Raw genomic sequence first — 18,021 nt, 5'->3', positions numbered from 1 at the left:
GGAACTGTCAAACAAGCTGTCCCTCCCTGGAAACTGATGTGTGCCCCGGGCTCTAGAAATGACCGTAATTCGTTACGGAGATGAGAGCAGCCCTGTTTTAGGATGGCCAGAGCAGCTGGCCTTAGTCGCCCGACCTCCTCCCTGCAGCCAGGCCTGCCCCTGCCGCACCACACCCCAGTACTCGGACGCTCCTAAGGCCGGCAGGGGCTCACAGGTGGCTGGCGGCCGCCCCCAGCTGCGCCGCGGAGCCTTAATGGCTGCATCCCGCTACCGGCGCGTCCGCTCATTGCCATGCTCCCTGCCTGCCGCCGGGGCCGGCCGGGGCCACAGGGTAGCGCCCCGGAGGGCGGCCTCGCCTTCTTCGTGCTGTGGGCGCTGCAGGAACCGCCGGTGCGGCTGAGCGGGTGCGGACCGACCCCTCCGCATAGCGCCTGGGAGCGGTGGGCCTTGCGCGCCTCACCTCGGCTGTGGAGCTGCCCGTGACTGCGCCGCCCCAGCTCATGGCTGCACTCCCTTCCCAGGCTGCCAGTTACTTTCTTCATTGCACCCCTGCGCGGTTTCCTCTTTAAGACCCTCCTTGCCCTCTCCCCCGGCATAAACATATTTTCAAGCCTTTTCAGATATTTTTTTTTTTTTTACCTTCTTTTTTACTCCTTGATGATTATCTCAGTTTTCTGCTGTTTTTCTCCCCCCGCAGCCAATCCAGCAAGATGGGTTTCCAGGCTTGGCTGCCCCTGCCGCTGCCGGAGCAGCTGGTGGTGTTCGGGCTGGGAGACTGGAGCTGTTACTCCCCGGACACGAGCATCGCGGTGGATGTGCTGGTGTCCCCAGGCATCGCCCCGCAGCGGGTTGGCACGCTGCAGCCCACCCGCAGGTTGTGGCGGGAGCTGGTGCTGCCGGGGTGTCAGGAGGGGTCTTCTGGACAGGCATTCTGCTCTGTGGTGCTGCCTGGTTCTGGTGGTGGTGTCCCAGAGCTGCTCAGGCCTGTCAGTCCTCCACCATAGTGTTTCTTTCAAGTGATCCTTTCAGCTTCCTTTTGGCTGCTTTCAGTGCTAGGTCTCTTTTTGTCTTTGGGGTTTTACCAGCTAGTGTGGGAGCAGGAGTTTTCCTCTAGTGAGTGTCACCTGTGGGCTGAAAACCCATGGTTCTTCTGCAGGTCTCTGGTGTGGGAAGGTGACTGGAGAACGGATATTTTTATGGCCTCGTTGGAAGAGATGGACAAAGGCAACTCTGCGAAGCTTGTCCTGACTGTCAATGGACAGGTAAAATAACTGATCCCCTCCTCTGTTCCTGCCCTGGGCCCCCAATATTGTCACCTCAGAGCTACAGAAGTTCCTCTCATATCCTCTCCTTTTCCTTCATTTTGCTACTCTGAGGCAGAGCCACCAAACATGGATCTGTTAATGCATGTCTGTGCTGAACCTAAACCCTCTGTGGTGCTTCAGATCTATTCCCTAAACACAGCTTTGCCAAAACACCTTGTGTTGCAGGAGATAGGTAGCAGAGAGCAATTCACTTCCTGTTCCACTCCCTGCTGGATCTGCGGTTGTTTTACCTTGCGCTGAAGCCATTGGGTTCAGCATCTTCCAGTGGCTGGCTTTGTTTTCCCTTGTTTATTCTGCAGATGAAAGCTGGGCTATTCCCTTGCAGCACATCTGTTCCTTGCAAGACATCTTTTTGCTCACCCATTGTGGATGGTGGCCAGTGCATTTGGTGCGTCCTTCTATTCTCAATGTCTTTGTTTCTGCTGCAGTTGCTCCGAGGTGTTTCCAGCAGTACACCTGTCCACCCCTTCCTTGTCCCAGAGATCACACAGTCTCCAGTGCTTCCAGCAGATGAGAAGCCCTTTGGCCAGGACCTGGAGGATCCTACTGCAGTTACGTGTATCCTGGAGCCTTTCTGTTGGTTTTTCACCCTCTCCTTGCTATCTCCTCCCTCATTCATAGCTGCTCAGTTGATGTCTAGCAGAAACACTTGTTGCCACTCTCTCAGTGGAAACCTGGCTAAGCAAGTTTTGAAACCAAAGGTTAAGTTGTGTTTAAGAAAGTGATGCTCTCCATAGGAATGCCTTTGGAAGGGTGGAATTTAACAGTCCTTGGTGGGATGGTTGATCAGCCTAGTTACTCCTAGCACAGATGGCCTTTCAGCATTTCCAGTTGCCTTGTGTTAGCTGTGCCCATCACAACCAGCAGTCTGAAAGGAGACCACTGGGCATGTAGCAGCATGTAGCTGCATTGCTCAGCATGTATTTGCTGGCTGAAATGGTTGGTATACTGGCCCTTAAGACTCAATGGGAAGAAGAGCCTGAAGACAGCCACCACATGAAACCAATCTCTGGCCCAGGAGCAGAAAAGTTACATTAGCCTCTCAGGTCTTTTTCTTCAGGGCTGATTTAACTGGGACTCTTTATCACAGGTTAGGAGTCAGAGCTCAGAGGTAACTGCTAGAGCATCCAGGCCTGGGAGGAAGGATGCTTGCCCACTGCTGAGGACCCTGGCGGTACCCTGTGCCCTGAAGCCACCATCTGGCAAAGTGGAAGCCAGTGAGGCCTGGAGGAAAAGTCCTGCCCACCTCAAGAAGCCCAGGAAAGTTTTATTTAAACCCACAGCATCTGAGAGAGATCTTGATGAAGAAGGTAACTCTGGCAGCTTCCAGGTTTATTTTATAGGTCTTGTCTGAATGATCTATTAATGCTGCTGGTCAACAGCTTCCTAGCCTTTGCCCAAGGCAAGATGGGTTTCTCTGTCTTGGCTTGTGAAATACTGAGAATGCTCCTTGGTCTTGGATAAACTTCTTGATGAATTTTGCCTATTGGGAAAAGGCCAGAAATGGAACACGGGATACTATTAGTGCTAACATAATATGCCTCTCTCTTCACATGATTAAAAGTGATTTGTAAATGAAGGCAAGTATAGTTACCCTTCATTTACAAAAGAGTAAATTGAGGCACAAGAAAGTTAAATACTGTAACATCCTGTAACCTTTCAATTGGCACCTTTGTTCCCCTACTATCAGCATTGGTTATTATTAAAGTATGAAACATATGGAAAGGAATATATATATCATTAGTATAATTGTACTGAGTTTTCAGCAGTGAGAAGGGAAGCTGCCAAGGGGTTGGGAACAAAAGTTTTAGGTTATGGAGTGTGAATTCCAAGTCAGCTCCAGGGTTTGACCAAGCTGGTGTGTAAACATTTGACAACACAGTGGGCCCCATGTGAAGTGACTTCTTTGTGACTTGTCTTGCTTCTCACAGGGGCAAATACAGCTCCATCATAGTTGCTTCCACTGTAGGCAGTGTGAGAAGTGGAAAAATGAGGTTCCATCAGAGGGGTAAAATGCAGTCGTGACAGCAAAATAGTAGTCAAAGGACATGTGCCGTGTTCTTACTTCTGCATTTCTTCTGATGAGCTGAGCACTTTCCATGGTATGTCTGCTGACTGCTTTCTTTATGGGGCCATCTCTGTGTTTCCTCTGCAGATCTGTCAGTGAAGGAGTTGCAAGGTGAGGATCTGGTTTCTAGACCCTGGTTTGTCTTTTCAGCCACTCGGTGATGCTATTCCCTTTAATGTCACAAGCCTCTTGTGCTTCATCCTTTGTCTCCCCAGTAATCAAGAATAACAAGTAGGTTGTATATGTATATGCTCCTCCTCTCCATGCAATTACCCTCAGTACAGGCGATTCAAGTACTGTCAGGCTCTTGAGGATGTTTCTGTAGGTCCTCTGAATCTCAGTCACACCTCTGGGTTCATAGTACTTTGAGGTAAAGGATAAGATGTGGAATAGACCTTGATTAGAAAGTGGTTTTATGTTGCTCAGCCAACCACAGGGCCCTGGGAGAGGAAATAAGGAGGAACAGAGTAGTAGGAGGAATATCCCTGGAAGCAGCTCCAGGCTTCCAGTTCTGTATATTAGGAACTAACAAGCTGTCCATGGGTAGCTCTCCCTCACAAGGAGTAACACAGGGGGTAGCACAACTGGGATATTCCTTGTGGGGTTAGGTAGCCGATGGGGGGCATGCAAGCCTGTCTGAAGTGGCAGCCTGTATGTGTCCTCATATATACAGGCAGGCTCTCTGTTGGCTCCCTCTGCCAGTGACATCTCTCCTTGTAAGGCAATTCTTCCCCAAAGCAAATAGCAAATCTTCCTCAGGCAGCTTTGTCTCTTGCCACACCAGAAGGAAGTGACGTGAGGCCCTTGCCTTCCCGCTTCTGCCCTCGAAGCCTCCAGCTGCCTTGTTTTTCCCAGCAGGAAAGGGAGCTGGGGGTGTCTCACCTGACTGATTTCAGCCCTGTGCTCTCCCCTCTCCAGGCAGTCCCAGCCCACGGTGGTGCCATGCCATGTGCCTCAGTGACCTGGGGACAGCTGTTCTCATTGGTGGAGAAGGTGTTGATCAGCAGCCCTGCAAGGATGCACTCTGGAAGATGGAAATTGGTGGGAACTTCAGGGCTATCAAAAGCAATGGGAGCAGTGGGACCTGAGACAACTCATGCAGGTGGGAGGGGTACTCAGGGGTTTGTGCAAAGGTGTTACATCTCCTAACATGGGTCAGCAGGCTGAGTTGACAATATAGGCTGCCATGAGAAGCTGTGGAGTTGTGTGTGAGAGCCTTCCAGGAGCTAAGGTATAAGTTCTGGAAAGAGCTGGGTGAATTTTAAAGGGTACACAGTCTATGTGCGGTTACTGGTGGAGAATCATGAAATACCATTCCAGTGCCTTTCACCTTTCTGCATCTCACTGATCCTCTCTTCCACCTTACTATTCCCCACCTAGTGAGTGTTCTCCTGCATTATTTACACAGAAACATTTCTGTAAGAGTCTCCTCTAACCCTGAATCAAAGGGGAGGAGGAGATGAAGGGAGCAGGATCTTGAGTACAGATTTTATGACATGTTCTTTAAATCTGGAGAAATCAAGAGCATCTCTGAACTCCTACACCATTTATCTGGTTTTGCTTCCACAGACAGTGATTTCTGGCTTCCAGTGGGTTTCCAGCTACAGAATGCCATGCCATTGTGCTTGCATGGACACACAGCTACCTATGACCCAGAGACCAAGCGTATCTACATCTTCGGGGGCATAAGGGAGGGCAAAACCAACAGCAGCATCTACATTCTGGACACAGTCACTTGGAAATGGCTCCTTGTTGCTGTAAGTACTGCAGCTCTTCCAAGACATGAGCACAGGAGGGGTGGCAGGACCTGCCTGAATGTGGCAATCGATATGCCCGTATCCTTATTCCAGTAATCTTGGTCCCTTGCTCCTGCAGGTCGTCTGAGCTGCTTAGTTGGGATTGACAGATATAAAAAGGCTATGTTGAAAGGCTACAAGCTTGGCAGAAACCAAGGGCTGTGCCTACAATGAGTGAAGCAAGGTGAAAAAATGGCTGCTGCAGAGTGCTGTGTCTGACTGAGGTTGTGGGAGGAAGGTTCTGTATGAGTGTCAGAGGGAAATGGCCTCTTATTTTGTATGGTGCTGTTGAGAGCTGTGCTGGACGCTGAGGTGAAAAGCTGATCTCAAATCAGGGACTGCTCTAAGCACAGGGACTGCTCTAAGCACAGGAACTGCTCAGAGCTCTGTAGTTGCTGTCATGTCCTTGCAGGGAGCCTCATTAGCAAGGGACTATCTGTCTCTTTCCTGGCTAAGTCAGAAGGTGGCTTTTACAGAATAAGCCTGGATGAGTTCATTCAGTTCTCTGATGTGTTCTGAGGAAGCTGGGCTAGGAAGTTATGTTCCTTCTTCCATCAGAGCATTCTGGTGGTGCAGAGTACTCAAATGATGTACTGCCTACCTCTGTGGCAAAGATCTGGCCTAAGAGTTCAATACAGTGAAAATTGAGACTTGCCCAACTCACTGCATGACCCCTTTCCTACAGGTCATGCAGCAAATAATACACTTCTTGTAACAAATGTATGTTAAACTTTCTCCAGGCTAAAGGGAGGATGCCAGTGCTCACTTACCACAGTGCAACTATCTACTGCAAGGAGCTTTTTGTTTTTGGAGGGACTTCCCCCCAGAAGGCATCGATGGCAGTTGGACCCTGCAGCAATGTGCTCTATATCTTCAATCCAGAGCATGAAATTTGGTATCAGCCCATCTCGGAAGGGGAGAAGCCTCTGCCTAGGCTTGGGTGAGAGTGCTCTTATTCCAGCCCTCCAAAATAGAGCAGGAAACCTCTGCTCACCTTCCCTCCCACACCAGTGTAATTTCCTAAATATTTACGTGATTGTTCTCCACTGTTTTCTTATTAAGATAGGGCTATGTTTTGAGCAATGTGACTCCCAGTACCTCCTGTCATGAATCCTGATGGGATTCTGTCCTTGGGCAGTAGAGGCAGGTGTAGACTGAAGCTATGGCAGGCAGCCCAACAGCAGTAGCAAAGGCTGAAACATCGGTTTTGGGAACTGCTAAAGATGCTTTGTTCACTTGCTGCTTCCCTGCCCAGGCATTCAGCTACTCTACTGAAGAACAAACTACTGATTTTTGGGGGCCGGAGGGCTTCTCTCTACCTCAGTGACATGCACATCCTAGATCTGGGTAAGACGGCTGCCTTGGGAAGGGCTGTTCTAAGGCAGGGACTTGGAATGAGGCATGCTAGATGGGGAGGTGCCATTGACATTATAAAAACTGAGTAGACAATGGAGATGGAAAACTATGGGGTAAAAAAACCCAACCAACCAGCCAAAACACCTTCCTGTGGTGTGAGGGGAGGGAATGGGAAAAACAAGAAGCTGTGTTTTTGGAAGAAGCTGGGTAATAAGGCAGGTTGCTGATGTGAAGGATTATGGAAGGTTTTGTCTAGTTATGAGGCTGGGATTTTTTTGACATTTCACCTGCCTTTCCCCTGGCTGTCAGGTTTCATGGAGTACACACCAGTCCCTCTCCTCACAGGACAGCCTTCTGCACGTTGGTAAGATCCTATTGCAGATAGAAACTATCTTCTTTCTCTGTCCTTTTTGAAGCCAGGTTTGAATGGTGCTTGTGATCAGATCTAGTTGTGTATCTACCCCACTAGTCAAAATACAGTGGATGGCCCCTCTGCTGTGGGACCAGAAATTCCTGTGCTATCCTAGTTGGTGCCTGTAGGGTTTGGGGGGTACAGACCCCTTAGGCTCCCTAGTCTCCTCTCCTTTCAGGCTAGGAGAAGTTTTCTGCCATGTGCTAGTGAAGTGTATTGCCTGCTGTTTGGTCTCCACAGTACCTGGGGTACAACAGACACACAGAGAGGGAGAAACTCTTGTACTAGGACTATGCTGTTCCTAAAGCCCTTGCCCACTAGAACAATAATCTAAATCATACCAAAGCCCAGCTAGCCTGCTGTTGCACTCCACAGAGCAAAAACATAGGAGTTTTGATAGCTCCTTTTGAGATAATGAGGAGCTTTTCAAGCTTGATTATGGCCTGACCTGCAGAGGCAAACAAACAACTCTTTCAGGGTTATTCAGCAAATCAGGGCAGAAAAGAAGCAGAAATAAACTTTCATTCTTCAGCTAAAGCCCCCACCCTCCTGCTGAAATATGTCCCCCCCACCCATTGCTGACTGAGAAAACCCCAGCAGGTTATGCTGTAGTCAGCCTTTGGCTTTGCTTTGGTCACAGTTTTCATGCAGCTCTGGCTGTGTCCAGCCAGAAGGTTCTCATCAGTGGAGGCTGCAATGCCACGGGAGCCCTGCAGGATGCCTTTGTCTTCCACCTAGGTGAGTGACTCTCCCTACCCGTTTCCTCAGCTGAAGTTGACTATGGGCTGCAGTGATGTTTCTGAACACCTAGTCTGGTCCATTTGTTTCATCCATTGCACTAGGAATGGGCTTGTCAATATTGATAGCCCTTTCTCTTTCAGATACTCTTTCATGGAGCACGGTGATCCACCATGACCTCTGCTCTGTGCCCCGAGCTGGCCATACATTGCTTGACCTGACTCCTGCCTCCCTGAATGATGTGGACAAGGGGAATAAAAAGGAGCACAATCTGCACACAGTGTTGGTCTTTGGGGGCTCCAACTGTGTCGGGACCTTTTACAACACCACAGTCAAGATCCAGCTGGACCTAGGATAATGCAGAATACCCAGAATAAGCCTTGGAACAGCAAAGGCTCTTCACCAGCCTGAATACAGACATGGACTGCAATAAATGAGTCCAAGCAATGTGGCAGTCCAAGTATCTGTATGTAGGTGAATGCTCTCATGACACAAGAGATTGTGGGTTTGTAAAGCCTTTCTGAAGGCTGTGGGTATTTCCCTCTTAGGGTAGCTAAGCCAGCATTGGACTGGCAGAAATCCCCTCTGATGTCCCTGGCTTTGGTATGTGGGCTTGGGTGTTAAAACACTCAGTGGGATCTGAGGTGAGTCTGCAGAGGAACACAGTCACATGCTTCTGGGTTTCTCTTCTTGCCCTACAGGTTTTGGAGCTGGAATTCCCAGGATGCTTCCAGCTCTGAAGGTAACTCAGATTTTATTTGGGATGAGTGCAATGGGATTTACACCTGCTGCTTGGAAAAGTCCTCACAGTGAGGTAAAAGCATGATTCTGGTTTGGAGGAAATCTGGGATAGAATTCCCTTGGGCAATAGCCTGCAACAGTGTTAGGAAAACACCTAGTGCAGTGTCTGAGGATGGTAAAAGGAAGAGAATGCTATCATTTTCAGTGTATGGGAGAGAGCTGGTTGTGTCTTGCCAGCTGTGGCACAACCACCTAGCTTTGCTCTAGAGAGACCTTTTATTATAAATTCCACAAGACTGCCGCTAGACATAAGCGGTACAAATCAATTGTCCTTGGTAGTAATTTACTTGTCATTGCAAGGGGTGGCAGAGTTGCCGACTGTTTGCTCTTGCAAGACCCGTGAGACCCAACAAGGGTTAGGATTAAGCTGTCTCCTGTTGGAGACTAGCTCTATTTATATCCATTATATCCACTGCTGATTATGCCATAGCTCTGCAGCAGCTGCAGTGACAAGCAGGCCTACTAGATTAGCAGCACACTGTTACACTGGTTCCCTGATGTGCTTTCTGTAGACAGTAAAGAAGTCCCATGGGGAGTCCAGAATTGGCGCAATACCTCACAGCTCTCTGTGGCCACATTCCCCAACTCAAAGCCATACAAAGGGAACTTGTGATAATTATGAATCCTTCTGGTTTAATCTGCTCCATGGAGATACATCAGATAGAAAAAAACATAGCCAGAAGTAGCTGCAAGCTTTCCAGCACAGGCATAGCTCCTGTATGTCATCCAGGCTACTTCTAGGTCTGTTCTTCTTCCCAACCAAATGAAAGTGAGGCAATAGTACTAGGGCTTCCTGATGGCACTGAAGTCCTACTCAAGCTGTAGCTGTTTTCTTCTTTGACACTCCAGCTTACTTGATTTAATGAGTAGGACAGGACTTCAAGCTCGTAGCTCTGCAGGAGTATCTGGCTGCCGGGATGGGTGGCTTACTTTGAATGCCTCTAACTCCAGGAGAGCTTTGTTTATTCTAGTTATTGTGGGATAAGGACCCATGTCCACTTTGAATCTGCAAAGGGAAAAGAATTTGTGATGAACTATGAGTTGGATAGCCAGTGCAGCAGTGAGCAGAAGAGCAGTGTGCTGTGTCTTCCCAGCATGGAAGAATCTTACAATGCAAATGTACATTTGCATTAAGAGAAAAGGTTCATCCCTGTAGGTTTAAAACCAGACGCTAGATCTTCTATCATCACTGGGCTTTACATAGTGTGCAGCACAGGGTAAGAAGGCACTATGCTTTTCCTGGAAATCATGCAACCACTATGTGCATAGGTTTAAGGCTTTCAACAAATAGATTAATATTTCCCCACTGTGCAGTGTATAAATGTAGGGCAAACAGGGAGAGAGGACATGGCAATGCAGGAAACCTTAACTTTCCTAAGGATACAGATCAGGTTTCCCCCAAGGGCCTCTGAGAAGACAGCACAGCTCCTTATTTCCAAGAACTTCCAAAAGAGACAGTATTTATGGCATAGTAAAACTAATGCAGAGAAGAATCCATAACTGGATAGGGCAGGCAGGAGGAATGCTTTTGTAACAGGCACAAGGTGCAGAAGGTAAACTCTGACAGCCCAGGACAAGGGGTAGGTGCCCTTGAAGAGTTCCTCAAGCTTAGCCTTACTTACCTTTCGGCATTGAAAACTTGAGGTACCAAGCACAGATCAGCCATTGAAACCTGTAAATGTAGCAGAGAAAAGGCGTCAGAGTATGAGCCTGTTCCGTCATTCTTCATTGTGGTGGCAGGCTTTGAGAGCAGGATAGAAATTATGGTATTAGCCAGTACAGAGGAGCTGTCATGACAATCTTGTTCTTTAATCTAGCATTAATAACATGACAGTGGTACAAGGAAAGGAACTTCATAGCAGTCACTAGTAGAAAAACCCATTAGCCTTTAGGGAGCTTCACATTTACCAGCTGATCATGACAACCTTGAGGACATGATGCTCTATGGCAACTGCCTCTGAGTAAACAAGTCTGCTGACAAGCTGCAGAGGAAGGTGATGGAAGGAGGGGAAAGTCTGCATGACTGGGAAAAGATGAGTAAATTTTGCTTGTTTGCATTGCAGGAGTATCGGGCAGCTCCTGCCAATGTCAAGACATGATACATGATAGCACCTTCAGACACAGGCCCAGGGACTCACAATCTGAAAAGAACCAAGGACAGTACAGCTAACTGCTTATCTGCACACAGGCAGCTGCCCTCACCCTACTCCCCATGTCACAAAGCCCTGGGTGCCTTTCACCAGCATAAGATCATGTAATTAGCCTTTGCCTATCAAAGGCTCCAGTTCCATAATGTTCCTACTAGACAATCCTATGCACCATAGGATAGTGCGGGACTCTTCCTTTTTTTTTTTTTTTCTTAGGTCTTATAGAAAGGATCCAACTGCCTACCAAACAGGACAGAGGTCTGAGTGGCCTTTAGCTTGGCAAGGGTCAGAACAGCTTGTATGTGAGCGCTCTGAAAGCTGACCATGTTAGAATGGGTCAGACAGTGCAGAAAAATACAATACAACTTGGTTAAAGGTTCCACAGAGCAGAGCTAAGAAATGAACCTGTTTATTGAGCCAAGCTTTGACCTTATGACAGGACACTTTGAACTCCAGATCTCTTAAAGATGAAATATATATAACCTGTTTCCCCATCCTCTAGTAGCAGTCAGATCCTAGATACAGCTGCAGAATCTGGCTATCAGCAGGTTACAGGCAGGGACAAGTAAACATCTCTGTAACTATTTGCAAGTCAGTAATGGCCTAAGTAGGATCCATGCAGCTTTTTCTTACTGTGAATGCACCACATGCAACTCCAATCACAGAAGGGGGTTGTGCTGTGTCTCCACAACTAATTTTCTTTCTTATTTTATGGAATACATACTGGGCTTGTCAGTTCTCCAGTGGTTTATAATGTTTGCTCAGATACTTACTTCATCCCCCACACAGTAGTGCCCAGCAGTGTGCTGCAGAATCTGCTCAAGTGCTGTCAAGAAAGGTGGTACACTGGTGTGAGACATTAGGAACTCATTTGAAAGGGACACCAAAGACCCTTCACACTGGGCATTATGAACAAAGGCATTTTAATCCTAAGATGAGTATGAAAAATGGGCAATTTGGGGCAGAGCCTAAAAGGAACAGAAATCTTACAACAATATGGGAGTTTTCAGGATCAGTTTGGGTCTGTCCAGAAGAGAAGATGGGCCTGCCACTGCAGCACATGTGGGAAAAGGTTTTGAGGAAACAAAAAGCACCCTATTTCTCCTGGGGAGGTAAAAAAATACTGTGCTACGTACTAGATTCTGTGGGAGTTTGCCATCAGATACCTTTTGTCTGATTACAAAAGCATATAAATACAGATTGACATGACAGAACTTTTAAGCAAAAGGTACTAGTTTGGGAGCAGCTGGGTGGAAAGAAGTGCTGTCAGCCCTTGTGCTTCACGGACAATCAACTGCTGTGGTGCATAGGATGACCCCAGGCTTCCCCTCTTCCATATGCAGCAGTGGAAGCACCCTATGGACAGCACCTTTCCTCTGAGAGCTTGAAGAACAACCAATCCTTAGGAAGGAACTCTGGGCAGGAAGAGTGCCGTCACTGCACCAGCCCAGGGAGATCTGTTTTTCTGCTTGTAGAGGAAAGTAGGACCCCAGCAGTGCAGCATTTTGAAGAGCCAGTTGATATTTTTGGACATGGGACTTGCCTTGAAAGCCAGACGCAATGCAGTTCTGAGCCCATTCAGTTTTTTTCTCCCCTATTTGTTTCAGGACATTCAGGTTCTGCAAAGATAAGCAATCTCAAGGTTAGATTGACTGCTGCTGGCAGGATCTTGCCCACTGCCTCATCCAGTGGAAGAGAAGGGAGATAAGTTGCCAAGTCTGAACCCCCAGCCCGAGTTCAGCCTGCTAGGTCAGCCCTGACCTCACCCTCACCAAATCAGGCACCCTGCTGTACCTCTGATTTGGGACTGTCCTTCTGTAACAGCTGCCAGGGTATCTATCCCTTTGCCTCTGCCCTTTGGGTTGTCAGTTGTCTTCCCCCTAAAACATCGTAGACCCAGCAGTGGAACCATATGGGTTCAGCTGTTTCTGGAAAGAACCCTGGGGTGCTACAGATTTTCTTTGCAGGAAATAACTATATTGTTGCCATTGGCAGATCAGGCAGAGGCTAAGCAGAGACTTCATCTGCCAACAGTCTTAAGGTCTGCCACACTACTGGCTGGCAACAATTTAAAGATACTGAATTTTTCAGAGGTATTGCAGACTCCTGGATACCCATCCTGGCTTTTCCATTTGCACGGATATGACAAGACAATACCTGGAGTGGCTGAATGCCGGAAACAATGTGATCAGCAATCATTCTGACTTGAGCTCTCTTCTTTGGGTCTTGGGGCAGGAGCCTGGGGGTAGGATGGGTGTCTTCTAGGTAATGAATTATAGCTAGCTGTAATTAACAAAGAGGTAAAGGGAGATTATTGGAAAGATAAGGAAAAGCTCACTTTCTTAGTACCTGGGGAAGGGTTGCTGATCCAAGAGAATACAACGGCTTTTTCATGAAGTTTGTTACTGATCCAAGCAACAGAATATCCCTTTTGATGTCCACTTGTGGCCTTCTTGTCATTTAGCCCAGCTGTAATTTCAGGCAAACCTGGCATGGCCATTTAAGTCAGACTATAAATTGTTTAGTGAAAAGTAGAGTTACAAACCAAAGCTGAATTGAGCTTACCATCATGACAGGAATTTCCCAGCAGAGTCTATGTGCTATTTCTGCCCCCAAGTGGGTTTGTTTATCATAAATCACACCTCTTTTCCAATGCACAAATGAGAGTGTGCAGGGAAAAGATGGGGCAGAGCCATCCCCTCCAGACTGGGCAGCAGGCTGGACTGAACGGTTAACAGGGATGTAGCTGGTAACTCACCGACTGAGAAAGGGTGATGCCATCAATTTTCAAGGCTGGTACTTGCTGCATTGGATTCACTGCCTTGAATTCAGCAGAAAACTGTGGAAACAAACCCTGAGATTACTGCAACAAGAAATTCTTCTGTGTTTTCTTTCTCTAAACCAACCCAGTTTTTTTTTTTTTTTTTAACCTGGCTTTTCTTTCTACCTCAGTATTAATATTTGCAGTACTATTAGCTGTATTGATAGCCTCCAGCAAACTCACTGGGGCTCAGGGATCTGCATCCAGGGCCAGACTTCCTTACCTCTTGATAAACTGTCAATACAAGCCCAGGATGGGTGGTACTGCAGCAGTGTCATTATTACTGTTACTGTTCTTCATCTTAGCCCATACTGGCACATCATGCTGGTGGTGCTACTAGGCGCACAACTCCCCACTATGGCCCCCCGAGGAATATCTATTCTGGCAACCCACCCTTTCCTTTGGCAGGCCCTCTGAGAGGCTCAACTGGCTACAACTATGAATTACAGAGAAGCGGCGAGGAATTCAGTGACTTCGCCTGTGAACTTTCTAGTGCTAATCGCAACTCGTCTCATGATCCCCAAGTTCACTACCCCTGGATAAAGCAATGGTAGATATACCCTTACCTGCTGCCCCCCATCCTTGAGGAGGTTCACTGGCACCAGGTCATACGAAATCCCTTTCAGAGCAAGTGCTAGGGAGAGCAGAGTATACAGCTTCAGACAGGCACAGAGACCAGTTTAATTGATAACGGACTCAGGGAAATGCTACCATCTCCATGTGAAGAAAGAATGGTGTTTAAACCAAAAAAGACCCTATCCTTCAAGAAAAGTGTCCTCAGTCCACTGAGAAGCTAGTGCTCTGGCAAATAAAGGACCAAAGCACTAAAGATCAGTACTGGTAAAACAAGTGCATTTTCCAGCATAAGCTTTGCCACTCTTTGCAGCACAGCCTGTCCTGATTTGGCTTAGAGAAGGCAGGGAGCTCTGTGCTCACCTGCAAAACGTTGCTTGTCTCAGTACAAACAGGGACCGTTCCCAGCCCTGCTCAGCAATCAAGACCTTGCAATTTCAAGACCAGAGTCTGAGGCAGTTATCTCTGTAAAAACAAAGTGCAGGGCCCCTCTAGAAAATGTGGAAGAAACAGCCCTCTGCATCACATTGGTTTTACAAAGCAATTATTTCCCTCTTAGCTGCAGGCTGAACAAAGCCCTCCTGTCTATTCTCCTTTCCCCCCCCCCCCCGCCCCCGTTCCAGGTGAAGTGTGACATTCCCTTTCCTCCCATTGGGGAAAGTGCCTCACTGTTCCGGGTTCATGTTTGCTGTTCTCTCAATAAGTGATCGATTAATCAGATTAGTGAAGGGGAGGATACTGCAAAAGCACCAAGACAACGAAAGAGAGATCACTAGATCTTACCGATTCTCACTCTCCAAGAGCAGGAGCTTCGGAAATAGCTATAAAGTATTGGCTGAGAACAGAGAGATAGAGTGGTTATTTGGTGAGAACACCCTAGTTTGTAAGCAGAACAACACATGAACAGAAGACATTTCAAGAACTGTAAAACAGAGAAGCACAATGCTTTGGGGAGAGAAGGCTCCTTTCTGAAAGTGGCTGTTCCTGTTTTGGGTGTACAGGTAATATCACTGTCTTTCACGTTGGCCCTCTGAATATTTAGTTACACCTGATGTTTCCAGCAGTGCGCAAGTGTCCTTAGAATTCTTTCTTACAAAGCTTTCCTCTTTGTTCCTACTGGATATTGCTGACTTCTATCCCATCTTAGATCTTTGAAACAAATTCCCCACACACTGTGACAAGCACCCGCACTGAGCATTGGCGTGCCATTAAGACAGCTTTTCCAGCTATTGAGGGCAGGGCCAGGCCTCTTTCCAAACAAGAAGAGCTCCTGCTGTTTGAGACTAAGGCCGAGAAGGCACACAATTCATCTCTACTTTATCTCTAGCATTGAGGCAGCTTTCCCAGACGCTACCACCTTGTCAAAGCTCTCACCTTTTCAGATGCCATGGTCAGTGCGTGCAATCTACTCCACGAAATAGAACCAACCTTTTCACTTTCCCTTTTAACTCAGTGGAAATGGGGGAAGGTTTATCTCATAAAGCCAATGGGAAAGGACTGTGCTCACAAATCCGCACCCAGAACACAAAAACCGGCCAGTTAGATTCAATCTTGAGCAACAGCAGTCAGCTGCATCCACATCCTGCTGTAGCCCAGTCCTGATATCAGAACCATTAACCAGCTCTGAGTTTGGAAGCATATTTAGGAACAACCCTTATCTCCCTAGCTGTTTGTCCAGAAACAAATAAGGTATCTAAAGAGCCTGTCAGGTTCCCAGCAGTTGCCAGTGCAGAAATATAGATTGCCCTGGGAAACAAAACACGGAAACTGAAGCCACATGCAGAATTTCTGTTTTACTAGGGAACCACTGCCAGCTCTCTGAACAGGGACTGCCTTTACCCCTATAGCCCTCCTCCCATTAGTACTAGCAGGTGCTGATGGTTTTCTATGTTGCAGGTCTGTGAGAGGCTGCTACTCTGCTCCCAGGCCAACTTTGTGCATAATACAAAGCTGTCTTCTTTCCACACAGGAAACTGGTATTCATGCGTGTCTCTTTCTCTGTATCTCCACCGTCCCAAAATGCATAGAAATGATACCAGAGACTGACAGCAAGGCAGAAAAAGGAAGGGATATCCTCACTGACAGGCTATCTTGTCAACAGAAAACCAGAGACACCCTGAGGATCTCTATGCTCCAGTGCCCTGTAAACTTGATGCTTCTTTTACAGTGTAGATTGGTTCAAACTACTTTAAACAAGGTATGCATTTGATTAAATTAGTGTAGTTGAAGTTTACTGGAGAAATGGCTTTTAAGTGAGGAGGGAAGTGATGCCAGTATTGACACCACTTTCATATACAAGGTTATTTACTGGTTTTCTTTAATTCTCTTCTTCTGGAACCTGGGCATTAGAAATCTTAGCTGTGCCTTTTATTTTCAAATGTCCAGCCTGCTGGCCTGCAGGGAAAGAAACATAAACTGTAACATCAAAAGGGAAACACAGAGCATTCATGACATGCTATTTTTACTTGTTTTCCCTGGGGACCTTGCTGATTTTTTTTTAGCTCAGAAACTCATGTCCTTCACCACATCTGTTTCAGACTCTGTCCTCTCAGCTGGCAGAGACATTTATCCTGATCTCTTAGTGTTCTTTGTTGTTTTTGCAGCCTGTGCTAAATTGTGCTAAGCTAATTGCTTTGCTCTATGATTTCAAGGCCCTGAGGGATCTCACCAAAAAAGAACACAGAAAAACAACTAATCCTTTAGCTGGGAAATGTGTCTCCAGAGGCTGGGGCCTGGAGTGATTGCTTAAGTTTATGCTGTTTTGCTCCCTGCAGAAGGGCAGACCACAGACAGAACAATCAGCTAAGGAAAGACTACAGACAATGAGTGTTTTGTTCTCAGTGGACAGGTTTGCTGAGACACAGTGACATTCTATCTAGTCTTCCCTGGAGGAAGAGCTGAGCACAGGCCAGGGAAGTAATGGGGAAGAACTGTCTCCACTTACAACCTCATGAAGTACGGGGTTCTAAGCGGAGTTAATCCCCTTAAGCTGCAGGTTAGACTGGTTGGAACCGGGAAGATAGGAGGACAAATTTGCTTGATGTCTACTAAGATTTCTGCTTTCACTTCCAACTTCAGGGCTGCACTGAGGAAAATTTGGGCCCAAGTCCCAGTCCTGAGTAAAAATCTGGGAAATGCATTTCACTGATGAGGAAGACAGAAGAGACACCCTTAACTTTGTGTGTGTAGCTCTCAGGTTTCCAAACCTGTCTGCTTTAGTATGGTTTCTGGATACCAGCCTCTTTCCAGCCTGTATTTGGGATGCACTTGGAAACACAAAATCTTTTTTTCACCTGTTTCTTGAGACACGAGGGAGAAAACTGCTCCTTGGAGGCTTGCACAGGGGAAACTTCAGTGTCTGAAAGGCAGTGCTTGTATTATGCTGGGTTAAAACGAGAAGGCATAAGCAGGAATGGGTTTCTGTATCCCTTCAGGAGGTGTTGACATTAACAGCTCAACTACTACAATCAGTTAACTTACTACTGTAAGCAACCACCACCACTGCTTTGAAAAGCATTAGTTTTATTTAGAGTGCGGGCAAATTCCTTGCTTTCCACTGAGACACAGAGCTGGGTGAGGCCGGGACTGCGCGAACCTGTTTAACAGACGCCGTACAAGGCGGTGCAGGCCTCGCGGTCACCGCCACCCCGGGCAGCCCGGGCCAGCAGAACCCGCACCGCGCAAGGCCCGGCCCTGCCGGCCCAGACCAGAACGCCTCCGCGCCAAGCCTCGCTTCCTCTATCTCTGGCCCAGCCACAGACCCCGCTCCCTTCCCGCCCGGCGGGCACGTTCCGCAGAGAGCGCAGAAGCCGCGTACCTTGGGTGCGGCAGCGATCATCCTGCTCCCCGACCCTCCGCGGGTGCTGCAGTGTGGGCCCCGCCCCGGCAGGGCCCTCCCTTCGCCCGCGGGCTCGACCGCTGCCGCTGCAGGACTACATCTCCATGCGTGCCCCGCGGCCTGTTCGCCCGCCCCGGACTCCGTAC

The 18,021-nt window shown here is 47.8% G+C and overlaps 3 protein-coding genes across 9 annotated transcripts in view; 2 read left to right on the top strand and 1 right to left on the bottom strand.

Annotated features, from left to right (window-relative positions):
• Window positions 1-230: 230 nt before the first annotated feature.
• Window positions 231-8,142, top strand: LOC133274461 (rab9 effector protein with kelch motifs-like). 5 transcript variants are annotated; one of them, XM_061463671.1, is made up of 13 exons: window positions 231-404; window positions 698-874; window positions 1,157-1,262; window positions 1,754-1,881; window positions 2,421-2,635; window positions 3,481-3,504; window positions 4,312-4,434; window positions 4,963-5,150; window positions 5,930-6,129; window positions 6,445-6,536; window positions 6,855-6,909; window positions 7,598-7,695; window positions 7,839-8,142. In XM_061463671.1, exons 1-13 carry the CDS (start codon window positions 292-294, stop codon window positions 8,051-8,053), a joined length of 1,734 nt encoding a protein of 577 aa, XP_061319655.1. In that variant the 5' UTR covers window positions 231-291; the 3' UTR covers window positions 8,054-8,142. The 5 variants fall into 5 exon arrangements, with proteins under 5 accessions (XP_061319655.1, XP_061319657.1, XP_061319656.1 ...); XM_061463673.1 differs by lacking the exon at window positions 698-874; XM_061463672.1 differs by lacking the exon at window positions 3,481-3,504.
• A 967-nt stretch (window positions 8,143-9,109) lies between these two features.
• GSTZ1 (glutathione S-transferase zeta 1) lies at window positions 9,110-17,981 on the bottom strand. Of its 3 annotated transcripts, none has more exons than XM_061463678.1 (8): window positions 17,855-17,971; window positions 14,821-14,872; window positions 14,031-14,098; window positions 13,402-13,482; window positions 12,801-12,926; window positions 11,417-12,262; window positions 10,119-10,168; window positions 9,110-9,502 (listed from the first exon to the last, which is right to left on the bottom strand). In XM_061463678.1, exons 1-6 carry the CDS (start codon window positions 17,873-17,875, stop codon window positions 11,924-11,926), a joined length of 687 nt encoding a protein of 228 aa, XP_061319662.1. In that variant the 5' UTR covers window positions 17,876-17,971; the 3' UTR covers window positions 9,110-9,502; window positions 10,119-10,168; window positions 11,417-11,923. The 3 variants fall into 3 exon arrangements, with proteins under 3 accessions (XP_061319662.1, XP_061319660.1, XP_061319661.1); XM_061463676.1 differs by lacking the exon at window positions 17,855-17,971 and adding an exon at window positions 15,412-15,561; XM_061463677.1 differs by lacking the exon at window positions 12,801-12,926 and having other exon boundaries at window positions 17,855-17,981.
• Window positions 14,885-18,021, top strand: part of POMT2 (protein O-mannosyltransferase 2) — a 29,613-nt gene continuing 26,476 nt past the window's right edge. Inside the window, exon 1 of the mRNA XM_061463670.1 lies at window positions 14,885-15,038. Within this exon, the coding sequence (XP_061319654.1) occupies window positions 14,937-15,038 (102 nt within the window). The 5' untranslated portion in view covers window positions 14,885-14,936. The remainder of the gene's footprint in view (window positions 15,039-18,021) is intronic.

Source organism: Pezoporus flaviventris, unplaced genomic scaffold (genome assembly GCF_033815535.1).
Source record: "Pezoporus flaviventris isolate CSIRO_AGI_PZ_B2104156 unplaced genomic scaffold, CSIRO_AGI_Pfla_v1 ptg000036l, whole genome shotgun sequence".
Classification (NCBI taxonomy): domain Eukaryota; kingdom Metazoa; phylum Chordata; class Aves; order Psittaciformes; family Psittacidae; genus Pezoporus; species Pezoporus flaviventris.
The sequence above is the reverse complement of the archived record's forward strand: the minus strand, read 5'-3'. Positions and strand labels throughout refer to the sequence as shown.

What these genes read in the sequence shown, in the direction of transcription:
- GSTZ1 (XM_061463678.1), bottom strand. Translation starts at nt 17,875, where the DNA reads ATGATCGCTGCCGCACCCAAG. An exon ending in TGATCGCTGCCGCACCCAAG is followed by an intron (nt 14,873 to 17,854) that starts GTACGCGGCTTC and finishes CTCTGTTCTCAG; the next exon opens with CCAATACTTTATAGCTATTT. An exon ending in GCATCACCCTTTCTCAGTCG is followed by an intron (nt 12,927 to 13,401) that starts GTGAGTTACCAG and finishes TGTTAATTACAG; the next exon opens with CTAGCTATAATTCATTACCT.
- LOC133274461 (XM_061463671.1), top strand. Translation starts at nt 292, where the DNA reads ATGCTCCCTGCCTGCCGCCGGGGCCGGCCGGGGCCACAGGGTAGCGCC. An exon ending in GAGGATCCTACTGCAGTTAC is followed by an intron (nt 1,882 to 2,420) that starts GTGTATCCTGGA and finishes ATCACAGGTTAG; the next exon opens with GAGTCAGAGCTCAGAGGTAA. An exon ending in GTCAGTGAAGGAGTTGCAAG is followed by an intron (nt 3,505 to 4,311) that starts GTGAGGATCTGG and finishes TCCCCTCTCCAG; the next exon opens with GCAGTCCCAGCCCACGGTGG.